Below are 23,031 nucleotides of genomic sequence, written 5' to 3'. Positions count from 1 at the left end.
GGGATAAAGGAACGCACCCGGATCCCGTGTGGGATAAAGGAACGCACCTGGATCCCGTGAGGGATAAAGGAATGCACCCGCATCCCGTGCGGGATAAAGGAATGCACCTGGAACCCGTGCAGAATAAAGGAATGCACCCGGATCCCGTGTGGGATAGAGGAATGCACCCGGATCCCGTGTGGGATAAAGGAATGCACCTGTATCCCGTGCGGGATAAAGGAATGCACCTGGATCCCGTGCGGGATAAGGGAACAGACCCGGATCCCGTGCGGGATAAGGGAACAGACCCGGATCCCGTGCGGGATAAGGGAACAGACCCGGATCCCGTGCGGGGTAAAGGAACAGACCCAGATCCCGTGCGGGATAAGGGAACAGACCCGGATCCCGTGCGGGATAAGGGAACAGACCCGGATCCCGTGCGGGTAAGGGAACAGACCCGGATCCCGTGCGGGATAAGGGAACAGACCCGGATCTCGTCCGGGATATGGGAACAGACCCGCGTCCCGTGCGGGATAAGGGAACAGACCCAGATCCCGTGCGGGATATGGGAACAGACACGGATCCCGTGCGGGATAAGGGAACAGACCCGGATCCCATCTGGGATAAGGGAACAGACCCGGATCCCGTGCGGGATAAGGGAACAGACCCGGATCCCGTGCGGGATAAGGGAACAGACCCGGATCCCGTCCGGGATAAGGGAACAGACCCGGATCCCGTCCGGGATAAGGGAACAGACCCGGATCCCGTGCGGCCCTGGATCTGCGGGACCGCACTCGGATCCCCAGTGCTGGCCGAGCCACCTGCTCCTGCTGCTCCTCCTGCAGCCGGGGGAGGAAGGTGCCCTGCCCCATGCCGGGTTCCTGGGAGGCAGGGCCTCTCCTCTGTGGGCTGGATGGCTGCCAGGCTCAGAGCTGCAGTTCAACAGCAAAGGAAATGCTAGAAAATTTGGGCTTTTCTGTCACTGTCGACGAAACACTTTATTAAGAGCTTGTTTTTAGTTCTTGAAATTCACCATGGTGTCCCCCCTACCTGGTTAACTGGTGTTGACACAGTCTGGACAAGTACAGACACAGGCTGAACCTCAGCTGATGGTGCCGTGGAGGTTTCTTGATGCTTGGTTGCAGTTCTGACAGCAGGAGATGCTGCATTCACAGAGGTGTTGGCTGGCTTTGGTTTGCTGTGAAATATTAACCAAGAACAAGTTCTCTAACTCGAAGCTAGAGCTGTGTGTGTCCCTAAGTCACATCTGTCTCAGTTACATGCCAACCCCAGCCTCGCTGCTGGGACTGAATTCCTCTTGTACTCCTAGGTTATGCTGCATTTGGTAAGTCAGCCTGCATTCCTGGCCACTCTAAGATCTCACACTTGGTTCAGCCACACCAATAAATGGCCTGGATTAACCCAGCTGTGGCTGTTACCAGCTCAGAGCAGCACGAGAAAGCAAAGCTGCTTTCACAGAGGACACTACTAGTTTCTATTTTGTCAAGAGTTGGGCCTCTAAGGTAATGCAAATACCGTGGTTTGCTTGGATACAGATTCAATAATTAATTGCTGAAAAACAAAAAGACATGCTTTCTGACCAACATATCATCAGTTTTCCTAGTGTACAGATTGACACCTCTTCACTTTCTGGTTGTTTATTTATGAAAATACAAGAGTTGACTCTTTTTAATTTTATTGCTAGGTGAAATAATGCAGACAGTGAACAGGTGGTCTTTTAATTCAGTTTGAGGTCCCTCCAGGAAAAACAGAGGATGCTTTGCTCAGAGTGAAGGTACAACTGTTGTGATCACTGATTTCTCTTTTGAACTTTTTTTAGCGCCTGTTCTCATATTAACTCCCTTTAGTTACAGGTGTTCAGATTGGTGTGATAGCAGCTGGAAGCTAAGCAGAAATGAAGACATTCTTATTACACCCAAACCTGGTCTTTCATAATGTGATCATTTGAGGACATCCTACTATGATGTCAGAGCAGCATTCTGAGAAAAAAATGACCCCGCAGTTTGATGAGGTGAGTGATTTAGAGATACCATCAGAGTCATGGTCAACCCTACATTGACACCTAATGAGATGAATGTTAAAAAAATGCCTGTGACATTTGGACAAGCCTGAGCTAGAATGGAAAACTTCACAATTCATCCCAAACTGATTAGCAGTATATCCCAAGTCTGAGAGTTTCTTAACCTTAAGTTTTATAACCCCCCTAACATTTATCAAAGTCCGTAAACCAATTCCATCTGGAGTACTTTATGACATTGAAGTTTAAATTGCATACAGCAGGATTTGCTGTCAGCCTGAGGTCTTCAGTCAAATACACTGCAAATGTCTTCTCTCTGCATTTTAAAAACTGGCATTTGTAATGAGTGTAATTCTCCTTAGTGATGGAAAAAACCAACAGGGTGCATAAATCTATCTGATTAGGGCCTCTTTTATCAAGCATTGCTTGCTTTAGATGTTGAATCTCTGCATACAAAGGAGTTCAAAATAAATGACTGATTATTTTAGTTTTCAACCAGTCTGACTCCCTTTCTAGTTCATAGAAGGACTTTGATTCTGAAAGATTTTTAACAGCATTGGATCAGGTTCTAAATCATCAGGGGATGGGTTTCATTTAGGAAAAATAAATATTTCCCAGATTTTAGATTACATCTGACATATTTTCCCTGTAAGAAGTATTTTATACCATCACTATAGTTCACTCTAGTGCATGTCTATTAATTTCTTTATCTTAAATCTGAATAATTAATCTCTACCTATATTCTGCCAAAAACCTTGTGTATTTTCATGTGAGAAACTGTATTGCATTCTTTGTCCACATCAGACACTTAAATCAGCATTTAAGCTGGATCTAGTCAAATGGCTTTTGTTTTAGTAAATTAATTTTAGAAATTTTCAATCTTTATGGTAACATATTTCCTTTTATATTAATATTTAATATTTGAATTTCAATTCTTAATCCAAAGTTGAGGACACAAAAGCAAACAAATGTTTGTTCCATACTATTTGTAAAGCAAACAAGTGCACAAACAAAACCCAACCCACCAATCCAAACTAATCCTAAACAGAATGGTAATGTCTTGGAAGCTGCAAACTGAAATGTCTGCACTTGTGGGTTTTTTAACTATAAGAAATATGGAAGGTGTAATTGATTTTACACTTACTGATCCATTTCGTCTTTGATGATTTCACCTTCAGAGTCAGAAGAAGAGATGCCTGTGGAAAAAAAAAAAATCATTTAGCAGAGGGGTTTTGAGTTTCTCTCTGAATGATACAAACCTTTATTCAGATTTCCTGTATGTATTGTAAAGCTGTGCCCAGAGCAAAGATCCCATTGCAGGAGAAGTGAACCACGTTCCACACTGTGCAAGGTGCAGAGCTGCTGTTGGGATGAGGCAGATCTGGGAGGAGGTGCAGTTGAAGTAAGGAGAACAACATCCAAGAGTGAATGAGTACCTGGGTGTTCCTTGGGTTCTTTTTCAAATGCCACTATGATTTAATCTGTATTTGTTGTGAACCAAGAACGAGCTTTCTTCTCTCGGACACCTGATACGCTCAGATTTAAAGGAAAAAGAGAGACCTGGAATTGTAGCTGTTATTCTCCAGCTAGTGCCTTGCACCACGATGTGAAGAAGATACTCGCTCTTTTTACTAACTGCTGTCAGTTACTGAGACATTTTGCACTTCTGATTCTGCCTTCACTGTGCTGGAATTTGCATTTTCTCTGCAGTTCTTGCCAGTGAGCATCCACATCAGCCATGGCTCCCATCCAGCACCCACTGAGCTGGGTAAAAGCAGACCTTGGCCCCTGGCTTGAGAGCTTGTAAATGCCTGCCAAGCACAGACATCTCCCACTGATGTCAGGGGCAGTGCAGATACTGAAAAAGGATTTGTCCTTTCACTGTCAAATGAGGGTCGTGGAAGAAGAATAACAGCAGAATGAAACTCATCTTTTGGGCAGTGCTTTAATTTATGAATGGCCCCACTGTGCTCAGTGATGGTGCTCACAGTATGCTTCTCTGAGAGAAAAAAAAAATCTCATGTGTTTATTTTAAGTTTATAGTCATGCTAGCACAATAATGGATTCAATCTCAAATCTCACCCAAGAAAGTCTAAAAAAGAAATATAATAAATAGACCACTCTTAGGCCTACTAGGTACAGTTAAAAGCATAAGGAGAAAGAAAAGACACCTAAGTCTTCAAATATATATTCTGTTTGATTTACAGCATCTACTGGGCATGTAGAATATAAAACTGATGGCAAATTTCTTCAGATTACAAGATCCCAAGAATGAGTTAAGAGGAAGCTGTCCTACATTCAATTTGTAATAGTGATGTAGGGAAAAGGGATTAATAAGAATGAGACACAAAGTTTAGTTTCTTACACTTCTGTAGAGTTCCACAGACAAAAAAATACAAGGTAGTTTCAGAATCTGAATATTTTTAGACTTTGATCTTGCAGTGAGATATAAAATCTCTGGGAAGTAACACAATAAAATGTAAGGGCTGGTCCCTTGTCTGAAGAGAGTTTTACAGGAAAATAATAATATTAGTAATGATGGAAAGTGTTGACTCCTGCTATGTTTTTTTTTATGACAAAACTATCACAATTAGCAAACAAGATACATAATTATATCTTAATCCTATGACCAGCTTCAACCATCAGTTTCTGCGACACTTGTAACATTACCTTCTATGTAAATCTCTGCAGAAGTGGAGTCTGTCCCATAGATGTTGGAAGCAAAGCACGAGTAACGCCCTGTGTCCTCCTCAAAAGCTTCCACGATGATCAGAGAGTGTCGGTCACCTGTCTGGATAATTTGAATGTCGGGTGAGTTTTCAAGCTCCTTCCCCTCACAGTACCACCTGCAGGGCAAAAAGAAATTGTTTTTCAATGCAAACAAGTTGATGACGAGGATGATAATGTTTGAAGTCTTTCTGATGGTAAAATTGGTAGGTTTAGCCTGAAGATTCTGACAAAGTACTGCAGGTGAGCGTTGAATCAACAGTCATAGGAATAAAATACGGATGATTTTCATAATAGTCAATAAAGAGTAAAAGAGCTCTGAATTTGGAACACTGTCAATCCAGCTCTGAATTTCTCTTGAGGTTCAATCAGGTCTGTGTAGTGGCTTAATGTGCAGCAAAAACCACCAACTCTAAGTTAACAAATATCCCTCAAAGTTGTGTTTCTTAAGTTCATGTTAATTCAGAATGTGACTGAAATTTGTCTTTGTTTTGTCATATATTTAACACAATCAGCTTTTTATAAAGGATGGCAGAAGTGTATCACAAGGTAAGGGAGCTGATCTGTTACAATAGGTACTTCCACACAGAAACAGCCAGTGAGACAGCTGCACCTGGAATGCTGTTCTGCACGATATTGCTGTGTTCCTCCTTAAACACTGCTACTTATCCAAGAATCTGTTGGGCCCTCTAGAGCTTTCACACTCTCATCTCAGGCATTCCTAAGTCCCTCAGCGTTCAGAAGGGTTGTTTCAGTGGAAAATGCAGGAATCCACACAAAAGGAAAGCAGCACCTTCACAGAGAGGACGTGTCACTGGCAGCAGCCACCAGCTCGCTCTGAGCTGGTAGAGCGGAGAGCAGGACTGAGGGATGCTGGCTGCAAGGCAGAGCAGAAGCACACAAAGCAGGTGGGTCTGCAGAAACAGATTCAGCTTAAATCTAGGCTTTATAAAGAAAATGTAGCGTTGTGTATCAAGATCCAGAGTTAAATGTTTGAGATAATATTCAGAAATGCCTGTAATTATAGATAACTAGCTAATTTGAAAAGCCAAACTTAACTGCATTCATCTTCACTGTAACTTTTCTCATGAAGATTGATCGATGGATAGATAGACATAAAATGCCACTAAAGTATTTGTATTTTCTTACTGTGACTTTCTTAATTACATTGTGATTAGCTACTGCATCTTCTGCATGTGAGGGTGGGAGCTGTCATACTGGCAATATTTTTTATTCAATTGACTTTTAAAAAATTAGTATTCATTTTATCTGTCTTTTATGGTAACTTGGTAAAAGAACCTGTCAACATTTGATTGGTACTACAGAAAATAAGATTGTAGTGGAAAGGATAAGGATAGGTTTTTAAGTAAGAAGCTGTAATAATGAATATCTTCTGTCTTACACTATAAGGTACTTCAATACATTTCCATCTCAGCTATTTTAGAAAAACATGAATAAATAAATGGTTTTTTGATCACTCAGTTGCAGAAATTTTTAACAAGTTTATGCTACAAATTAAGCTTGAAGAAAATCCCATATTAATATATTGAAAAAAATCTCTAAGCAGTCCATAGGAGCAGAAACCCAAACTAGCAGAGAAGTATAATACAGAATTGAGGAAGGAGCCTCAAGGGGTCTCTGAGGTATGGAGGAATACAGACCTAGCACTCAACTGCTGATTCTGTAGCTGAGCAGAAGAGCAGGGCCCATTTGTGCCCGTGAGTCGGAGCCATCCAACAGCGCATTCTCACAGCAGACAGGGAATTCCCTGCATTTCATTCACACCAGAGATGCCCTGAGCTCCCTGCTGTCCGTGGACACTGCCTAGGACTGCACTTTGCTCCCAGTAGCTTTCAGCAGCCACTCATGCTGTTTCCCAAACCTCAGTGGAGCTTGTTGAAGATGCAGACAGTGTTTTGGCCACCAGCCAAACCCGTGGAGCATGCAGCACCTCTGGAAGTTGGAGAGCCAGCTGTGCTCTCCCAAAAGGGAGCAGTAACAGCAGCACAAATCCAAGGATGCCAGGTGAGCTGGCACATGTGGAAGGATGAGGAAGGAGCCCCTGGGTGTTGTGGCTCAGGTTACAGATCCACCTAACCCAGCGCACTCTCCTGACAGTGGCCCAAAGCAGACACCGAGGGGAGGGTGTAAGAACAGAGTGAACATACACACGTGTGTATATTCACTTATTGCTCTGGAGTGTGTAACCAGAAGTTAAAGAAACTTCTTTCCCAAGGTGTGAAGCAGCACTTCAAAATAATTCTAAAAATGTGAAATCATTGGTCTTAAAATCATCATCTATAACGTACCTCTCCCTTTAAGGATTTCATGATCACAGTACCATTATCATTATTTTCCAATAGATTAGACTGTATGGCTCCTTGCTAACATTTATTTTGAAAATACTAATCTTCATTTATGGTATCTTTATTTTGAAACTATTGGTTTGTGTTTCCATTCAAAATATATTTCCTTTAAAAATAATTATCTTTCTACCATCTTCTGGTTGACTTTTAGTGGTCATATTCTGTCACACATCTGTCAGATCCTCTAAAACAAAACTCTTCAAACAGAAGAAACAGCTACATCTATTTTAAACTTTGCCCATAATGGAATTGCCCAAATCTGGAATTTTTACCACTAAGACTTGGATACAAAGGGGTTTTTTGGTCTGGTTCCCCAGAAGTGAGTATCACATTTTCTTTTCTGTTCAGTGCTGTCCTCACACATGTATAGGTACAGACACCGTAGCTCGTAGCTGGCATCCAGAACACAAACTGCAGTACCTGGAATAGATAAACAACCCTACCAGGAGCAAGTAGAGGAAATGTTTAGCATTTAGGGAGAAGTATGGTAATGTGCATTACAGGGTCGATTGAAAATATCCTTTGACAATTATTAGTGCCTTTTCAAGTTCCAGACTTGGGAATTATAGAGGATTCCCGTGATAGTGAAGGGAGAATTTTTAAAAATGCTATTTACATTTTGGTTTATTCTACTGTTGTTCTCAAGAACTGCAGTTAGTGATCACTGGAAATGGTCACATTATCAGGAGAGAGGGTTCATGCAGTTGTATGACTACAGGCACAAATTTGGTATATGAATGTACAAGTTGCCTTTTAGGTGTGTAGTTCATGTAGGCAACTGTGTACTTGGGACATGAGTCATGGCACTTACTCATGTCTTTTTATATACCTACCCCATGCCTCTTCCTTATATTGTAGCCTTGTTTGAGCGTGTGAGCCTCAGCAGATATGAAGAAGCATTCAAGAGAATACCCATGCTCTAGAATTCGATTTCATTTCCAGCAGCATCTTTTCAGAGCATTAAAATACCTTGCATAGGACAGTGATATTATATTTTTGTGTCCATTTAAATGTGTTTCCTTACTGAAGTGGCACATCGGGCAAAACACATTACACAAAATGCTGTGATATAATTGCCATTAAGGTAGAACTCACTGTGTTACTGATCAGCTTTTCCAATTAACCTGTTGTGTTTGTGCAGAGTTAAGTCTGTATCATACTTTTGTGAGGCACAATTTAGTTTTCCTATAAGCAAATTTTAAAGCACCATGTAAGCTAATCTTTACACTTCTCTTATTAGTATAAAAGTATTGTATTCCTTAAGTAGACTCAAACTGTGAAGCAGGATTGAGTTAATTATTTTTTTTTTTTGCATTTATTTTTTCCTTTGGTTAGTCCCAAATTTGCAGCATCAGTAATTTAAACCTTCAGGAATAAACTCCTGTTTCAAACCTGTGTTTAGTTCTCTATGCAGTGTGTTCTGTAGTCACTCTTTTCAGCATAATGTTCAAGTATTTTAAGATTACGTTGGAAAAAGGAACATGTTGTGTGAATGTTGTCTTGTTGTAATGCTTATAAATCAAAACCAACGGTCTCCTGTGAAGTTAAGCTTCATGGAAAACTTTGGTATGGTGTATCTACTCCTTCTTTGTTCAGATTTGATTTTATACCTACCGTGGAAACATCGTACGTGGTAGCAATGAAATGTCAGCTCCAGGGGAGTTCTGACATTGAGATTCGTGGCATGGCTGAAGTAGCAATACTCTGCCACTGACATTTCATTCCTGCCATGGAATGAGAGAGCTTCCTCATGCAAGGGAGGTTCACATTCAGCACAGGCAATGTCATCCCCTGTGCCAAATTCATCCTAGATCTTAATCCATTGACTTGACTGGAGTTGAATGTAAGAGAAGTTTGGCTGTAGACTGAGCACTAAAACAGAGAAGTGCTTTCATTTGGCAGCCAGGAAGAAAAATCTTCATTAATCTTGCAGAGCTTGAGTTTCTAAAAATCTGTGATTAGTTGCAGGTCTGGTCTGCTCAAACAAAGCAGCATAAAATGCATCTTTTCGGCTTTGTATGCCTATGTTAAAGAATGTTTTCATGGAAACCTTATGACATACAGCCTGTTTTTAGAACATTAAATCCTCATGACACTTCCAGCATAGCTGTGTATGCCAAACCATGCAATGTGATTCATCAGTAAAATTAACCTAAGAGTGATGTGCCAAACAGTTTGGAAAAATGTAGACACCTCTGAACTTGAGGGAAAAGGAGTAAATGTCACACCTACCATTACTCATAGAGAAGCAGAGCTGTAGAAGGGAGCATGAGAAGGAGGTCATCAGACACTTTGGAAATACACCACACGTTTCTCTCAAAGGTTTGTGTCTAACCCACAGTGCAGTCAGAACAAAGCAATCAGCAGGAATTGCAGTAGTGCTCTTTAATTGCCAGCTAAGGTGTGAGCTAGCTAGAGGCACACATCCTGTGGTATCAGTCTTCAGCTGATGACACTGAATAATGAGTCACTTCTCATAGAAATTTCTAGATAGGTTGGCTAAACGAGCTTCCTCTGAAATGTGGGCTTGTTACATTAAGGCTGAGTTACCTTTAAAAGCAATTGGGCAGGTCTTTCTCAGGTTTAGCTTTCCATGTCCTGGTGTTTCAGATCAGTTCCCCATTTCTTCTCTTGCTCCACCATCCAGTTTTCTTTCCCTCAGTGAGCCCTGGTGCTGGATAGTTACGTACCACACCTGTAGTGCTTTATCGTTGCCATGGTTTGGTAATTAGATAAATCACCAAAATGGTATTTTGCATCCATCACAAATGTTATTTACACCATCTTTTACATCAATTTGGTTTAGTACTGTCTTGCTTTCAAACATGGTATCTGCCCTTCATATTTTCCAGTCCTTTCTGTCCCTGTGATCAGCTCTTTCTAAACATCCTGTCTCTAATTTCTCTCTTGTAATCCCCATTACATCAGTTGAACCATCAGACTGCTCCTAGTGTTGACTGATTAACTGCATTACAGAGCTTGCTGAATCCTGTTCTTGTTTCACAATGCTCTGGGTTCCCACAGTATGACTTCCACTTTGTAATTGTATCTAATATATGCATTGTACGTCACTTGGGATCCCTTTCTGTGGTTAAGAAGTCCATTTTAAGTCAAAGGTCATTAAATTTTCTTTTGTCAGTTAATACCTTGGCAGTTGGTCCTTTCCTGGGATGCTGATTTTTAAATTTCTTTTACCTATCTATTACAATCCTTCTGTCCTTGCCCATCTCCACAGACACTGAGGTAACTCACCATAAACCTTGGAAAACTCTCGCCTCCCAAGCAAGACATTTGGCAATTCTGAGCACAGTGCTGCTCACAGTCCCACAACTATGGCCAACAAGATGCCTCCTTCACTCTTTTGGAAGCTTTGCACAGCAGATCAAAGATAAGCACTATTTTTAGGGAGAAAATGCTGCGTTCTTCTGGTCCCCATGATTAATGGTACACAAACCCCAAAGTACATTCTGTTTTCTGGTTTCCTTGTGCTGTAGCAGTGACTAATGAGGCCACGATACATGGAAGCATGTGAATATTTATCGCTCAGTCAAGTGACAATTTTTGCAGCCTCTCTTAGTGTTACTTCTGAGCAGTGGTGGAGTTGAAAGAATCTTGGATGAACACGACAAAGTTTTGTTAATAAATAACTATGATCAGGAAACTCTTCAAGGAGCTAACATTCCCAGCTTTCTCCTTAATATAGCACGTACATACCCACACAAACACAAGGGACAGAGAGTTCAGAGTTCTCCCCTTTGTGACTTATCTTTTATTTTTTTAGTTAAAATTGTGAAAATGAAAGATGAGCCTGATCTTTTTCTTGAGCTGTAACTGCTTGGGTCTAACTTTCCCTAGGGGTCTTCTTTCTCCCCGTCCCTCATTTCCTATATCTGATGGATGCTTATTCAACAGAAGTGTAGTAGCTCTTGTATTGAATGACATTCACATAAGTAGCTTATTTAATTAATCAAAATTACCAAAATCAAATGTTGAAATGGAAATTTCAACTAAAAGGCCTCAGTTTTATTGGGGGACAAATGGACCCAAGTTACAAAGATACCCATCATCCATTTCTGTGGAATCAAGTGGTTCCTGAATTGGGTGTGCAGGCATTCTGGTCATCCCTGGATATCTGTAGGATGAGCCATCATTCCTGAGTTCTCCAATCTGCCCTTGCAAGCCTTCAGTGACTTTATAGTGTCAGCTTCTAATTCCGGTGGTTGTTAAACACCTAAACTTGGATGACATGAGCACCTTGTCACTTTTATGTATGTCAACAGCACGAGCATGACTGCTTGTAGGAGGACAGTGTTGTGGCCTTCTGGAAAAACACCTGAATTGAACCTTGTGTGTTGGAGTACAGTCTGTGAACAAGCAATTCTGTTCTGAATATGAAGAAATCCAGACTGAGTTTGTGTACACATTCAGATACATAAGAGAAGATGATTTCACTTCTTGTCTTTGCGTTATAAGCTATGACTGATAAAAGGGGGGGAAATAATTTCTCACTTCCACTGACATTTTTATTATCCAAAGGATTTATCAAGGCAAGTGCCTGGAGAAATAAGCAAAAGAAGTGTTCAGAGTCTTGCTTTATAAGCAAGAGAAGTGTTCAGAGAGTGTTGCTAATATCTAGGGGATGATATTTCCTGTTTGTTTTCTGTTTAAAAAAAACCCCTGAATTTATGGCACTGTTTTCTCTTTCAGTCAGACTCCTCTATGAGTTTACGGGTTGAACACACTACAACATTTGTAATGGCATAAGCTCCACCAAAAGAATGCCTCAAAACTGTTAATTAGAGCAGTGAGTTTAGGCTGAGGCATGGTAGAAATAATATTCTTCCCAAACAAGGTATTTCCCACCTGCACACACCTACCATTACAGAAATACAAAATGACAAGTGCAGAATATGTTTACCTGACTTCAGGTGTTGGGATTCCTACCACAATGCAGTCCAATTGCACTTTGGATCCTTCAGGAACTTCCCTGCTCTTCAGTTTTTGAGTAAAGCGTGGTGGCTGTCCAATGGGCTCATCAGAATATACAGATGCAGATTCTGACTCTGTTTTCAGCTCTGCACTTGTTAATTGACTGAGAGATTCCAGGTTTGCTGCCTGTTGATCGTCTCTTTGTTCAAAAGTTTTCTCTGCTTTGTTTTCCAAGTCTTGGGGTGTTGGAATGGAAAGCCTTTCTCTGTTTTCTGACGTGAGAGACAGGCTAGAGCTACCTTTTTGAGCAGACTTGTTCTTAGAATCAATTTTGCTCTTGTAGTTTTTGCATGTTCGGGGTCGTATTCTTTCAGAGTTGTGAGCTTTGAAAAGTGAGGAGAGCTCCTCAATGAAATCTGCTGCCTTGTTTAGGAATTCCTTTTTGGACTCTGATTCAGAGGGGAGGTGGTGTTTCTTTAGATCTTGAGACCCCTTTGTATTTCTGACATGTTCCTGACAAAAGCTGGAGTGCAGGCCGTTGTCTGATGTTTTCAGAGCTGTAGACTGGGCCATTTGTTTGTGTTTTCCCGTGTTGTTCAGCTGATCTGGGGGGCACTGTGAATGTGCCTGAAGCTCATCCTGTTTAGTTTCCAGTGGATTCTGATCAATAGCTTGTCTTGCCAGGTTTACACTTTCATCAAGCTCTTCTTGGCTCAAAAAGGCAGACAGATCTGGGAGGTCATCCTGGGCAGCTACCTCATCTGAATCACCAGAAGCATTGCCATAGTGGAAATTATGAGAAACTGGCTCTGATCTGCTTCTTTCACTCTTCCCTTGGTGCTTAGTTTCTGCTAAATAACTCTCTCTCAGAAGCTGAGATATTGAAGTTGAGGTTTCTAAACTGTCGTCTTGCATGCTGCCAACAAAAAGGACAAACAGGACCACGCCTTATCAATAGCAATTTTTTTGATTGAACACAATGACAGGCTCTGAAAAGCAGAACACAACATTTTCAAACTGCATCTGTGTGCTGAATACTTGGAAGTACTTGCAATACTTGCAGCATAAGGATGGCCTTGTGTTAAAAGCCTGCTTCTGCACATCCTGCCGGACACTGCTGCCTCTACCCAGTAAAGCTCACCTTTCATCACTTTCTACTGTCAGTAGCCTCACAAAAAGTAACTGAGAGTGTGGTATTTCCTACTCTGTTCAAGGCTAAACTTCAGCTACAGGGCTATTAACTGAGTTTCAATGTCAAATCATCATTGCTGACATGTGTTTCTTAGCTAAGAAACAATCTCATCAGATTAGATTAAGTGATGGATATTTCAGGGACTGAAAGTTGTTGAGAGTAACAGTACTATAAAGTGAAGTAAATTTAGCTTGAAAACCACTCAAGTAGTAAGTAAATGAACCCTCAACATCATAACAAGGATGTAAGGAGGAAGGAAAAAGAACTAAAATATTATATAATGACAATTTTTCATGCATTATAAGAAGCTATAATGGGGCTAAATGTTCCACAGCTTCTTAAATCCAGCATTAATTCTAATAAGCTATTTAAAGTAAGTAGAGAACCATGTCATTATTTATTGAAAGTAAGTAGAGAACCATGTCATTATTAAATGCAAATGTAATTCGTACTACAGGGCTTTCAGAATCATGTTCTTAGGTCATCCTGCTTCTGAAAAAATGTACCACATGAGATGAGAGCATCAGGAAGCCCATACTTAACCTGCATGCCTGCTAAGCAAAGCTAAAGCATCCCTTTTGATACTTAAGCAAGTGCAACTGTGTGGTTCTCCCTTTTATTTACACGAGAGTCATGATGAGTGCAGAGGAATTCAGACACCCTGATAGTACCCTCATCTTCTGGTGCCCTAAATATGAAGACAAATGCTCTTTACCGCATTCAGAGAGCTGATTCCTCACAGATACTGGAACAAGTGCATGACTGTTCACTGGATCTGTCTCTCTGGCTATGCAGTGTTCATTTATGGTGTGGCAAATCTTGCTGCAGTGGTTTCAGGTGCTCCTACCCCAAGCTGTCTGGTTTGTCACCCTGCAGAAGGTTCTGTTCCTGTCGCGACATCAAGAGAAGAGCACATCCATGCCCCAGCATTGGCCATCTCCATTCACAGCCTTGTGTAACAGCTGAAGTTATCAGGGAAGGAAAAGTTCAAAAGGTATTTCTGCTGTGAAAGGCTTTGGGCTTTTCTAGTGGGACAGCTGTCCCTGGAAAAGGGATGCTTAAGAACAAATGAAGTGGTACTGTCTCATACTGCTGCAGTATTTCTTCCTGGAATATGAGTGCCAGCCCTTATTCTTTATTTATAATAGGAAGGTTTCAATTTAAACTGTTTATATTCTTCTTCAATGAATGAACATACAGCTATCATAATCTGATGTGCATTTGAGACCTTAATCCCTCTGCTCGAGGTAGGTTTCTTTATACTGAAATCCTCTTCCTTATGTAAATATTGGGCATTTTACATTTATTGATTTTGCTTTATTTTCATAATATTAAACAAGGAAAATCACTAAGACTACAGAGGCACCAAATCAAAATATTGCTAAGTTTGTGCCTGCACAATGAACGAGAAATAAAATGCCATATAAATTGTCAGCTTTTAAGCACGCCGTGGAGTCCCTGCAGCTGAGCCAGGGTCTGTGATAGCAGTTGAACACTTGGCATTAAATTATCTCGTGCACTGTTTCAGTGAAGCTGTGGCACATAGAGAGCATTGATTTGGGAAGCCCACATGAGATAATATTGTGAGCTGTTTCATGACTGGACAGAGTTTATAATTTAACCTCTTAAGAGTACAAAGAGTTCTCCATGAGGCTTAAAGTTCCTGCTCACTGGAAACTGCTTTTGCTTGCTCAGCTTTAACTTCTTGGGCAGCTGTGCCACTTCAGTGCAGCTGAACATGTTTCAGGGGCTCTCTTAGCTTGTTTGTGTGCTGATCGCAGATTATGTGCTGTAAAGGTCACAGCTAAAGCTACAGTTTCAGCTCTCAAGAGTTTAAATACATTCTAACAGAGGGAGTTCACAGCCTGGAGGACAGACCTGTCCCATGAATGAACTGCAGCCTAGAACCTAAAACCTCTCCACGTGTGGCTGTGGCTGTGGCTGAGTTAGAACATCCAGTTCTCTGTATGTTTACAGGACACAGTGGAAGGCTGTGTTTTACCTGGCTGGAGAAGTGTGTATTTTACAAGGTGGCAAAATTTAGCTAGCTGCATTTCTTGGCCACTCTTTCTGCAGCGTTTCAGAATGGCACATCTTCATCTCAGTGTCTGTAAAGGTCATCAGAGCTGAAGAAAGATGATGCAGATCTTTAGAGGACACTGGATGCTCTAAGTAGGGAAGGAGTACTGTGTGATCAAAACCTGAAGTCAAATGAACTTGACAAACTCCTATAATGGTTTTGTCTAAAGCATAAATGGAAATTATCTGACTGAGAGTATTCAGGGTTTCATTTGCCCCTGTTGCACAGACATAAGTGCTATTTCTTAGTGCTATTATCTGTTTCAACAGAGGTTGTTAATCACAGTGTAGCTTTTCTGCAGGAAACCATAGTAAAGCAAGTGTGTGTTCGATATGTTTATTTGAGACTTCATTCTGGGTATATTTGACACTTAGTTCTTGCATGTTTTCTATTCATCTTTTGTTGAATTGAAAGTATTGAAACATGAAAGAAATAATTTCTGCTAATTTGCTTAAGGAGTATTACTGCAACATGAGGAGCTACTCTCAAAGATCTGTTTAGTTGTGTTTAGGCAAAATAGTTTCATAATTCTAGCTTGAAAAACCCTAGTGAGGAAGCCACTGTCTGATAGCAAAGTGAGGTCAACAAACAGTTCCCCAGCAAAGGACCTGGAACAACTTCCTTCCTTCTGCCCACTGGTGCAGAAGAGGTAGAAGGGAGCAGAATTCTCCTAGACCTGGGAAGCAAGATATTAATGAGAACGAATCTGATGCCAAATTCTTAATACTTAGAGGGCCATCACTTTTCTTTAGAGCTCACTCAGGGTCAGAATTTTGTATCTAACTCTTCTCTATTTTCAGCTTGTGTAGAAGATTACTTTTTATTCTATTTTTAGTAATGAAGTAGTTGAGTTCTAGTCAAATGTAGCATTTTGAGGCAGTGCTTGTCTACTGAAGTTTTAAAATATTTGGAATTATTTTATATTTTTACTTTAATGGAAGATGTTATGTTTCATTGAGTGTTGCTGTGAGCCTACTGGGCAATCCCATTACAGTTATTCATTCTGCCTTGCTTATGCCTTGAGAGATGTCCAGTTGGTTGGGGCTTTTTTTTTCAAAGAACTGTGCTAATTGTATTGTAATTGCAGATGTCTCTGCTGAGCAGATGAGTGCAGATAACTGTGTTGAGCAGGCAGGAAGAAGGACAGACTAGCAAAAACACGGTAGGCAGCAATCTGTGGTGGCAGTGAAAGCACCAATGATTTTGCTGACTGGAAAAGTGTCATAATGAACCTGTATCAAGGGCAGGAAATGCATTGCTGGTTACAAGTAATGTCTCTAAACTGGTGTTATTTAGGGGGAAACGGGGTGACTGCCTCCAGCAGCCTGCAGCTCTCTGCTCCTGACTGGCTCATTAGCTCCAGCACCAAACCACAGTGCCAGGGCATCTTTGGCTTTCCTGGGACACCAGCTGCAGTGACCTTGGGCTCCTGCTCTCTTGAAAGGCACCAGAGGATGCCATGAACAAACTGACTCCATGAATTTCTTCACTCTGCTAATTCAGTTTCCATTAGGCAACTAATTGAAGAAGCTTTGAGTTTCCAGGAGCCAGTGGTTATGGCAATGTTCTCTTATTAGCCAAGTGATCTTTAGGATTAAATATTCACAAAGGTAGAATAAGCTTCCACAGTTTGTTTTAGCAGTGGCTTGATCTGAAAATTGTTACATTTTCAGATGTATGGGAGGAAATGTGTACCAGGGGGCCTTGCATAACGTGACACCAAACACTTTCATTTCTTCTTGTTTGAGTTTTCTTAGACTCATTGCTGAGTCACCACTGAAAGAATCGGAGCTTTTTCTACAGAAATAGCACTAGTGAAATCTCAGCAAGCTTTAGAGAATCCCAGATATATCTGATATATCTCCATTTTAGTTGGTGAGAACAGCTTCTAATGCTTGACGCCCTAAAGATAATTTTTCAAACTCTCCTTCTCTGTGTCAGAATAAACAGATTATATGCAATTAGCAGATTTAATGCAAAAAGCATTGGAACATCTTTGGCTTTCAAAAGTTAAAAGGAGAAATTTCAGTTGGCACATGCTGTTCCTGTCCTAGCTTTTCAACCTCCCATTGCTTCTGTTGGTAGTGCTTTTGTGTGAATCCCCAGCATCAGAGCAGCAAACAAACTGCTGCTTCTGCTCTGCAGAGAGGCACCTTTGTGGCCTTTGCACAGCAGCACTCTGCATGCCCATCACCTCAGTGTGGAGACGGGAAAATTCAGCAAATATTAGAGGCCATATCTACTTCATGGTTAATTTAATTGCACATAAATTGCATTTACCCTTAGAAAGCTTAACATTTATGGGGTGTTCCAACTGTATGATTGCAGCTGTGGAAAACAAGGTAAGAGCTGACACAAGCCTCTGCCTTGCAGAGGTTGGAGGATCACAGTCACATTCTCCAGTGCTTGCAGGAATTCTCACTTAGCAGTTGCCATTGTCACCGTTTCTGCCTGTTGACAAGCTGTGGCTGCTGCAAGACAGGCTGGGACTCCAGGCACAGGAAAGGTTAGGCTGGAGTAGAGGACTAAGGTTGTGTGTTTGGGGATGTGCATGTGAGATATTTTTAAAATAGTCTTTAGAAAACTGTGTGCAAGAGGGTGGTTTACTTTCCTGTTTTAGACACTTTGATGGCTTTGATTTCCATTCCCTGTAGTGAGTCAGATAACTAAATTCCCAGTTCCAAGTAATGTAATTAAATATGGAAAATGGAGAATCTCCAGGCTCATGAGAAATGGGATGGGATAAATCCTCTCTCCAAGTTATTCTGCAGCAGACACTGCAGGAGCCCTGTGTGCACTTGGAGTCATGCCCTGGCCCATGACCTCACTGGTACAGTATTAGACACCCTAAGAAGGAGGAAACACTCAGCTCTGCTTCAAGGGAAAAGCACATTAAGAGCTCTCTAATTGTTCAACATTTCCTTTATACTCTCACATAATGAAAAGACCTTTGATTTTTAACTCTGATCACGAAAAATCTTCCTTATTTCATAATTAATATTGTCCCTTAGTAGTTCTCAAAATGAGAACTGAGACCCTTTATCCCGTGTCTCAAGTTCCTTTTTCCTCCTCAGTGAATCTCCTTGAACTGCAAGGCAAACAATATCTTGAAGAAACAACATCGCATTGAAACAAATACATTTTCAGCTGATTTTTAAATTAAAAGTTCAGAAAGGAAGACAGGTGATGGCTGTCTTTGAGGCCTGCCTGGGATGGTTCTCCATCCTTCTCTCCTAAAGACCTCAGCCAGGCCTCAGGTATCGGCACAAGTTCTGAGGGAACTTCAAGTGCTCACAGTGTAGGACGAGTTTTTATTGATTCAAGTAATGTATATAGTGCTCTCTCCTTCAAGGATTGCCCATATGAGAAAAGGTTTATATGAAAGGCCAAACAGTTGCAGCAGAGATCCAGCAATTTGATGCTGAATGTACATATGGAAGTCCTCAATGAAAACGTAACTCACAGAAAACAATACTGATTTATCCTGGTTCAAACACACACACACCACTCTGCTAGACTGCAAATCCATTTTCATGGGTTGTGAGCCGGATGATCTAAACTCAGCCATTTCTGTGAGAGCGCGTGGGAGCAGTGCAGAAATCCACGCGTGCACGTGGCTGAGGATTTCAGCTGGGGACTGAAACTGCAGCTTAGCTCTCAGCGTTCAAAGGTACTGCACAGGCTCAGCCTCGACTGACAAAGCACGGCATTGCACTGGCACTGTAACGAGAAGTTGCACAACTCAAAGTGCTGAGCAGAAGCCTCTGTTCTGCCCCTGTGTGTGAGTGGCACCGGCGTCACGGACTCACACACCGGCGTTGGTGACTGCAGCACTGCCAGCTGGTGCAGCCAGAGCCAGCAAGTGCAAACTGGAGAAGCAGGGCTGTGCAAACCACTTGGCATTTGCACATCTCTTTGTCTGGAAATTTCAAATCCTCGGGCTGCTTGGTTTTAAAATGAGATTCTGTTTTCCTACAAATACAGGTTCCCAGTGGAAAAGGGAACTTAAGTGTTAAATTAGACACAAAAGAAGTCTGGATTGTGTTTTTCTCCTCAGATTTTTCAGTTGTGCCTTTTGTTTTTCATGGTCTCGCTGTATTTATTTTTGTCCACTGCTCTGTATTTTTTATGTTTTTTCAACAATCTTCCCTAAGAACATTGTAACATAAAAGCCCTCATATTTTAATCATATTTTTAAACTGCAGTGTTTAAATGAGATTTATATTCTACAGGAATAATTTGCCCATTCCTGTACAATATTCCTCTTTATGAAAAGAAACATTAATCCACTTAAGTTTTAAACAGAAAAGTAAACTGATTTTTATTCTTTCCCCCCTCACCCTGTGGTTTAGATTACAATTGAGGTTGCATTGCCCAATTACCTTTATGGTATTGTGTACATTTTTGACAAATTATCTTAATGTTGTGTTTATGTGCAAATATGCCTAGAGTACTAATTGTTATCAGCTGTGGATAAAAAAGATTCCTTCAGTACCACAGCAAGACCTGCTGTAAAATCTCTAAAGAATGCACAGAAATAAAAACCAGCACAGATCACACAGTTCCCCTTTGTGCTTGTTACTCTGCCATGTACAAGACCTATCTCCTGAATTGACTATAAATATTCTTTGATATGTAAATATTATTCTGCTCAGCTACAGGAACTACCACTCTATTGCTATTAAATTTTGTTAGCTGTTTCTAAAAGTAAAAAAAAAAAAAATTAAAGACAGACAAAAGAAAGAAATATCCTGACCTTAGGAACCTTCAGGAGGTGTAGGAGAGGGAGAAGAGCAGAGTTGAAGTTTATGAAATCGTTCCATTAACGCTTGCTCATTTTGTTTTCACTCTTAAACTCTAGAGCATCTTCACAAATGGAAACCTCATGACCGAAACAAAACTGCTGATAAAGTAATCAGTGTCTTTGGCATGATTTGTATAAAGTTCTATTAACACATGCTCAGGAGCTACTCTGTTCTCTTGTCAATTGTTGATGTATTATTTGGTAACTTAACATGGGCTTCTGATTACTGCTTAATGTTGCAATATATTGGGCCAAACATTTGCTACTGACAGTCAAATACTTTTCTGAGAGAGAGAAAGAGAGCAAAGGAGATAGTGAGCTCAAGGGTGAGAGCTATGCCCTTCTAGCAGGACTGTTTCTGCAGCTGTTGTGTACATTAATCCAGAGAGCAGATCTCCCTGCACTAAATATAGCCACGGGGGTCATTTTACATGACAGAATAAATAATTAAATAAATAGAAAGCATTTAACTATGGGGGTCACATTAAATTAGGTTTGATTTTGCTTAAGAAGGACTTCCAAATGATGGCATCTTGGTTTAAGGCTGAATACAAGAATGTATATATTTCACTCCTCCATTATTTCATGAAGGAAAGATGAGCAGGAAGAGGAAAGAGTCCCAGCAAGGAACTTTTCAGGTCATTAGAATCTTGTTGACTCTTTAGAGGAGTCAGACTGGCTCCGGGGGATTTTGAGAACCCCACCAATGCTATTCAGGTCCTTTATAATGCCGCAGAACACTGTTTCTCCTTCTCTGCAATGCACATACCTCAGCATAATCTAAATCGGTTTAAAAACGTATTTGTTCCCTGTATATGCCTTACCAGCTATCATTAGCATTCAAATATACATGCTTATCAAACCCTTCTGCTACACTCTGCAAAATCAAAATGTAGACCAATCTGAAATTGAGGGATTACCTTTTTTAATTCCTCCAGATGTTGCTGCCCAACCTGGCAGTGAGTAGCGCTGAGAGTTATCCAGAAGTGTGAGGTTAAAGTTAAGGAAGCGAGGGGATTCTTCGAGTCCTCAGGAACACAAACAGCTAGGAGTCCATAGAGTGAGGGAAGTTAACCTTCGTTATTGTGAGGATGGCTGTAAGGAGCTGGACAACCTGTCACCACCGGAGCAATAGCATTTGTCAGTTTGCAGGTCCCAAGTTATTTTGAGCAGCGTAAACCATGTGCCCGCGGAGCATTCCACCTCATTGGACAGGGAATCCACTGCTCCCACAGCACCTATGGGCACCGAATGCCTTCTCCTCGCTCATGCAACGGCCCCTATAGATGCATATGTGGGTTTTGCTGATTCATCCAAGAGCCTCTGGAGTGGCATTGTATCACTCTTGGCAGCTGCTTTACATTTCAGCCTTTTCAAATTACTGTTTATCTCTCTTTCGTTAAGTTTCCGTCAGAACCCGAAGGTTTCAGTCACAGGGAAACCCATCAGCTGGTAACAACATAAAAGTTTTGCAACTCCAAAGGCAAACTTAGAAAATGTATTATTTAAATAGTAAAACATTCCTGACTTCTATGGAGTGTTCAGTTCAATAAGCACAGTGAAACAGTGCAGAAATCCTTCAGGATGACCTGTAACTACAGATCCTCAAAAACCTAGAACTTCTACATTTGTTATTGAATGCACAGACATGAACTGTTGGAGGAAAAGCAATTAAAAGAGGTAATTGAAACTAAGCTGTAAATAAAACTGAGAAAGAAACATAGGTGGAACAACTTCAACGCACTTGAACCACTACACAGAGAAACCCTGTTACTATATAGAATTTCATTGCTTAAAACCTTGACCAAAACCTTGACTTGGTCGAAACCTACCCACGTCTGTGTAACACAGAGATGAGATTTTCATTTCTACTCCTCCTGCACACCAGCAACGAAAATTGGTCTGTAATTTTAAACAGTTCATCATGCTGCTTGATTGTTGATATTTTATTAAAAATGCTTGTCACAATTCTAATTTTAAAATATTACTAAAACATTATGCATTTATGATAGGGAGTTGATATATAAGCCTCTTCATAGCTAATGATGTAAGAGCTGGTTTCTTAACCTTCTTCCAGGTCTCTCAAAACATTATCTAGTGAGCACCTGTGCTAGACAAGTTCATCTGTGGAATGTAGTTCTTCAGAAAATTATTTTATGAGTCGTAACAGTATGAAAAGTCAGAGCGAAAGGCAATTCTTTTGTGTAAAATTTCCTGATGCATTGCAGATACCCTTCTGTTATTTCCCTCTCTTTGTAAAATATTGCCGTGGTTTAACCCCAGCTGGTAACAAAGCCCCACACAGCTGCTCACTCCCTACCCCTGGCAGGATGGTGGAGAGAATTGGCAGAGTTAAAGTGAGGGAACTTATGGACTCAGATAAAGGCAGTTTAATAACTGAAACAAAAGTTGTGCACACAAGCAAATAAAAGCAAGGATTTCGCATAGAATCATAGAATAAGCTGAGTTGGAAGGGACCCAAGATCATCAAGTCCAGCTCCTGATCCTACTCAGGACCATCCCCAAGAGTCATGTGCCTGAGAGCATTGTCCAAACATTTCTTGAGGTCTGTCAGGCTTGGGGCTCTGACCACTTCCCTGGGGATCCTGTTCCAGTGCCCAGCTGCCCTCTGAGTCAAGGATCTTTTTCTAAAATCCAGCCTAAACCTCCCCTGGCACAACTTCAGGCCTTTTGCCCAGGTCCTGTCACTGGTCACTACGGAGGAAAGGTGGTTGCCCTGTCCCAGGTGCAGAATCCAGCACTCTCCCCTGTTGACCTTCACATGGCTGATGATTGCCCAGTCCTCTGATCTGTTGAGGTCTCTCTGCAAGGTTTCCCTGCCTTCAACAGTGTCAGCAGCCCCTCCCAGTTTTGTATCACCTGTAAACTTGCTCAGTGTCCCTTCTAGTCCTGTGT

The 23,031-nt window shown here is 41.2% G+C and overlaps 1 protein-coding gene across 3 annotated transcripts in view; it reads right to left on the bottom strand.

The window, feature by feature from the left end:
• MYPN (myopalladin) overlaps positions 1 to 21,374 on the bottom strand; it is a 52,393-nt gene extending 31,019 nt beyond the window's left edge. The window contains exons 1-5 of one of the 3 annotated variants that reach the window (XM_068196848.1): positions 21,036 to 21,374; positions 12,029 to 12,955; positions 4,688 to 4,863; positions 3,162 to 3,213; positions 1,030 to 1,177 (exon numbers count right to left, since the gene is read on the bottom strand). In XM_068196848.1, coding sequence (XP_068052949.1) covers positions 1,030 to 1,177; positions 3,162 to 3,213; positions 4,688 to 4,863; positions 12,029 to 12,954 — 1,302 coding nt within the window. In that variant the 5' untranslated portion in view covers position 12,955; positions 21,036 to 21,374. Of the gene's footprint in view, positions 1 to 1,029; positions 1,178 to 1,822; positions 1,939 to 3,161; positions 3,214 to 3,577; positions 3,670 to 4,687; positions 4,864 to 12,028; positions 12,956 to 21,035 lie in introns of those variants that run through there. The other 2 variants (XM_068196849.1, XM_068196850.1) reach the window with 2 other exon arrangements.
• Between the last annotated feature and the right edge of the window lie 1,657 nt (positions 21,375 to 23,031).

The sequence above is a fragment of the Anomalospiza imberbis genome, chromosome 8 (genome assembly GCF_031753505.1).
Source record: "Anomalospiza imberbis isolate Cuckoo-Finch-1a 21T00152 chromosome 8, ASM3175350v1, whole genome shotgun sequence".
NCBI lineage: Eukaryota > Metazoa > Chordata > Aves > Passeriformes > Viduidae > Anomalospiza > Anomalospiza imberbis.
Note: the sequence above shows the minus strand (reverse complement) of the source record. Positions and strands in the feature narration are given on the sequence as shown.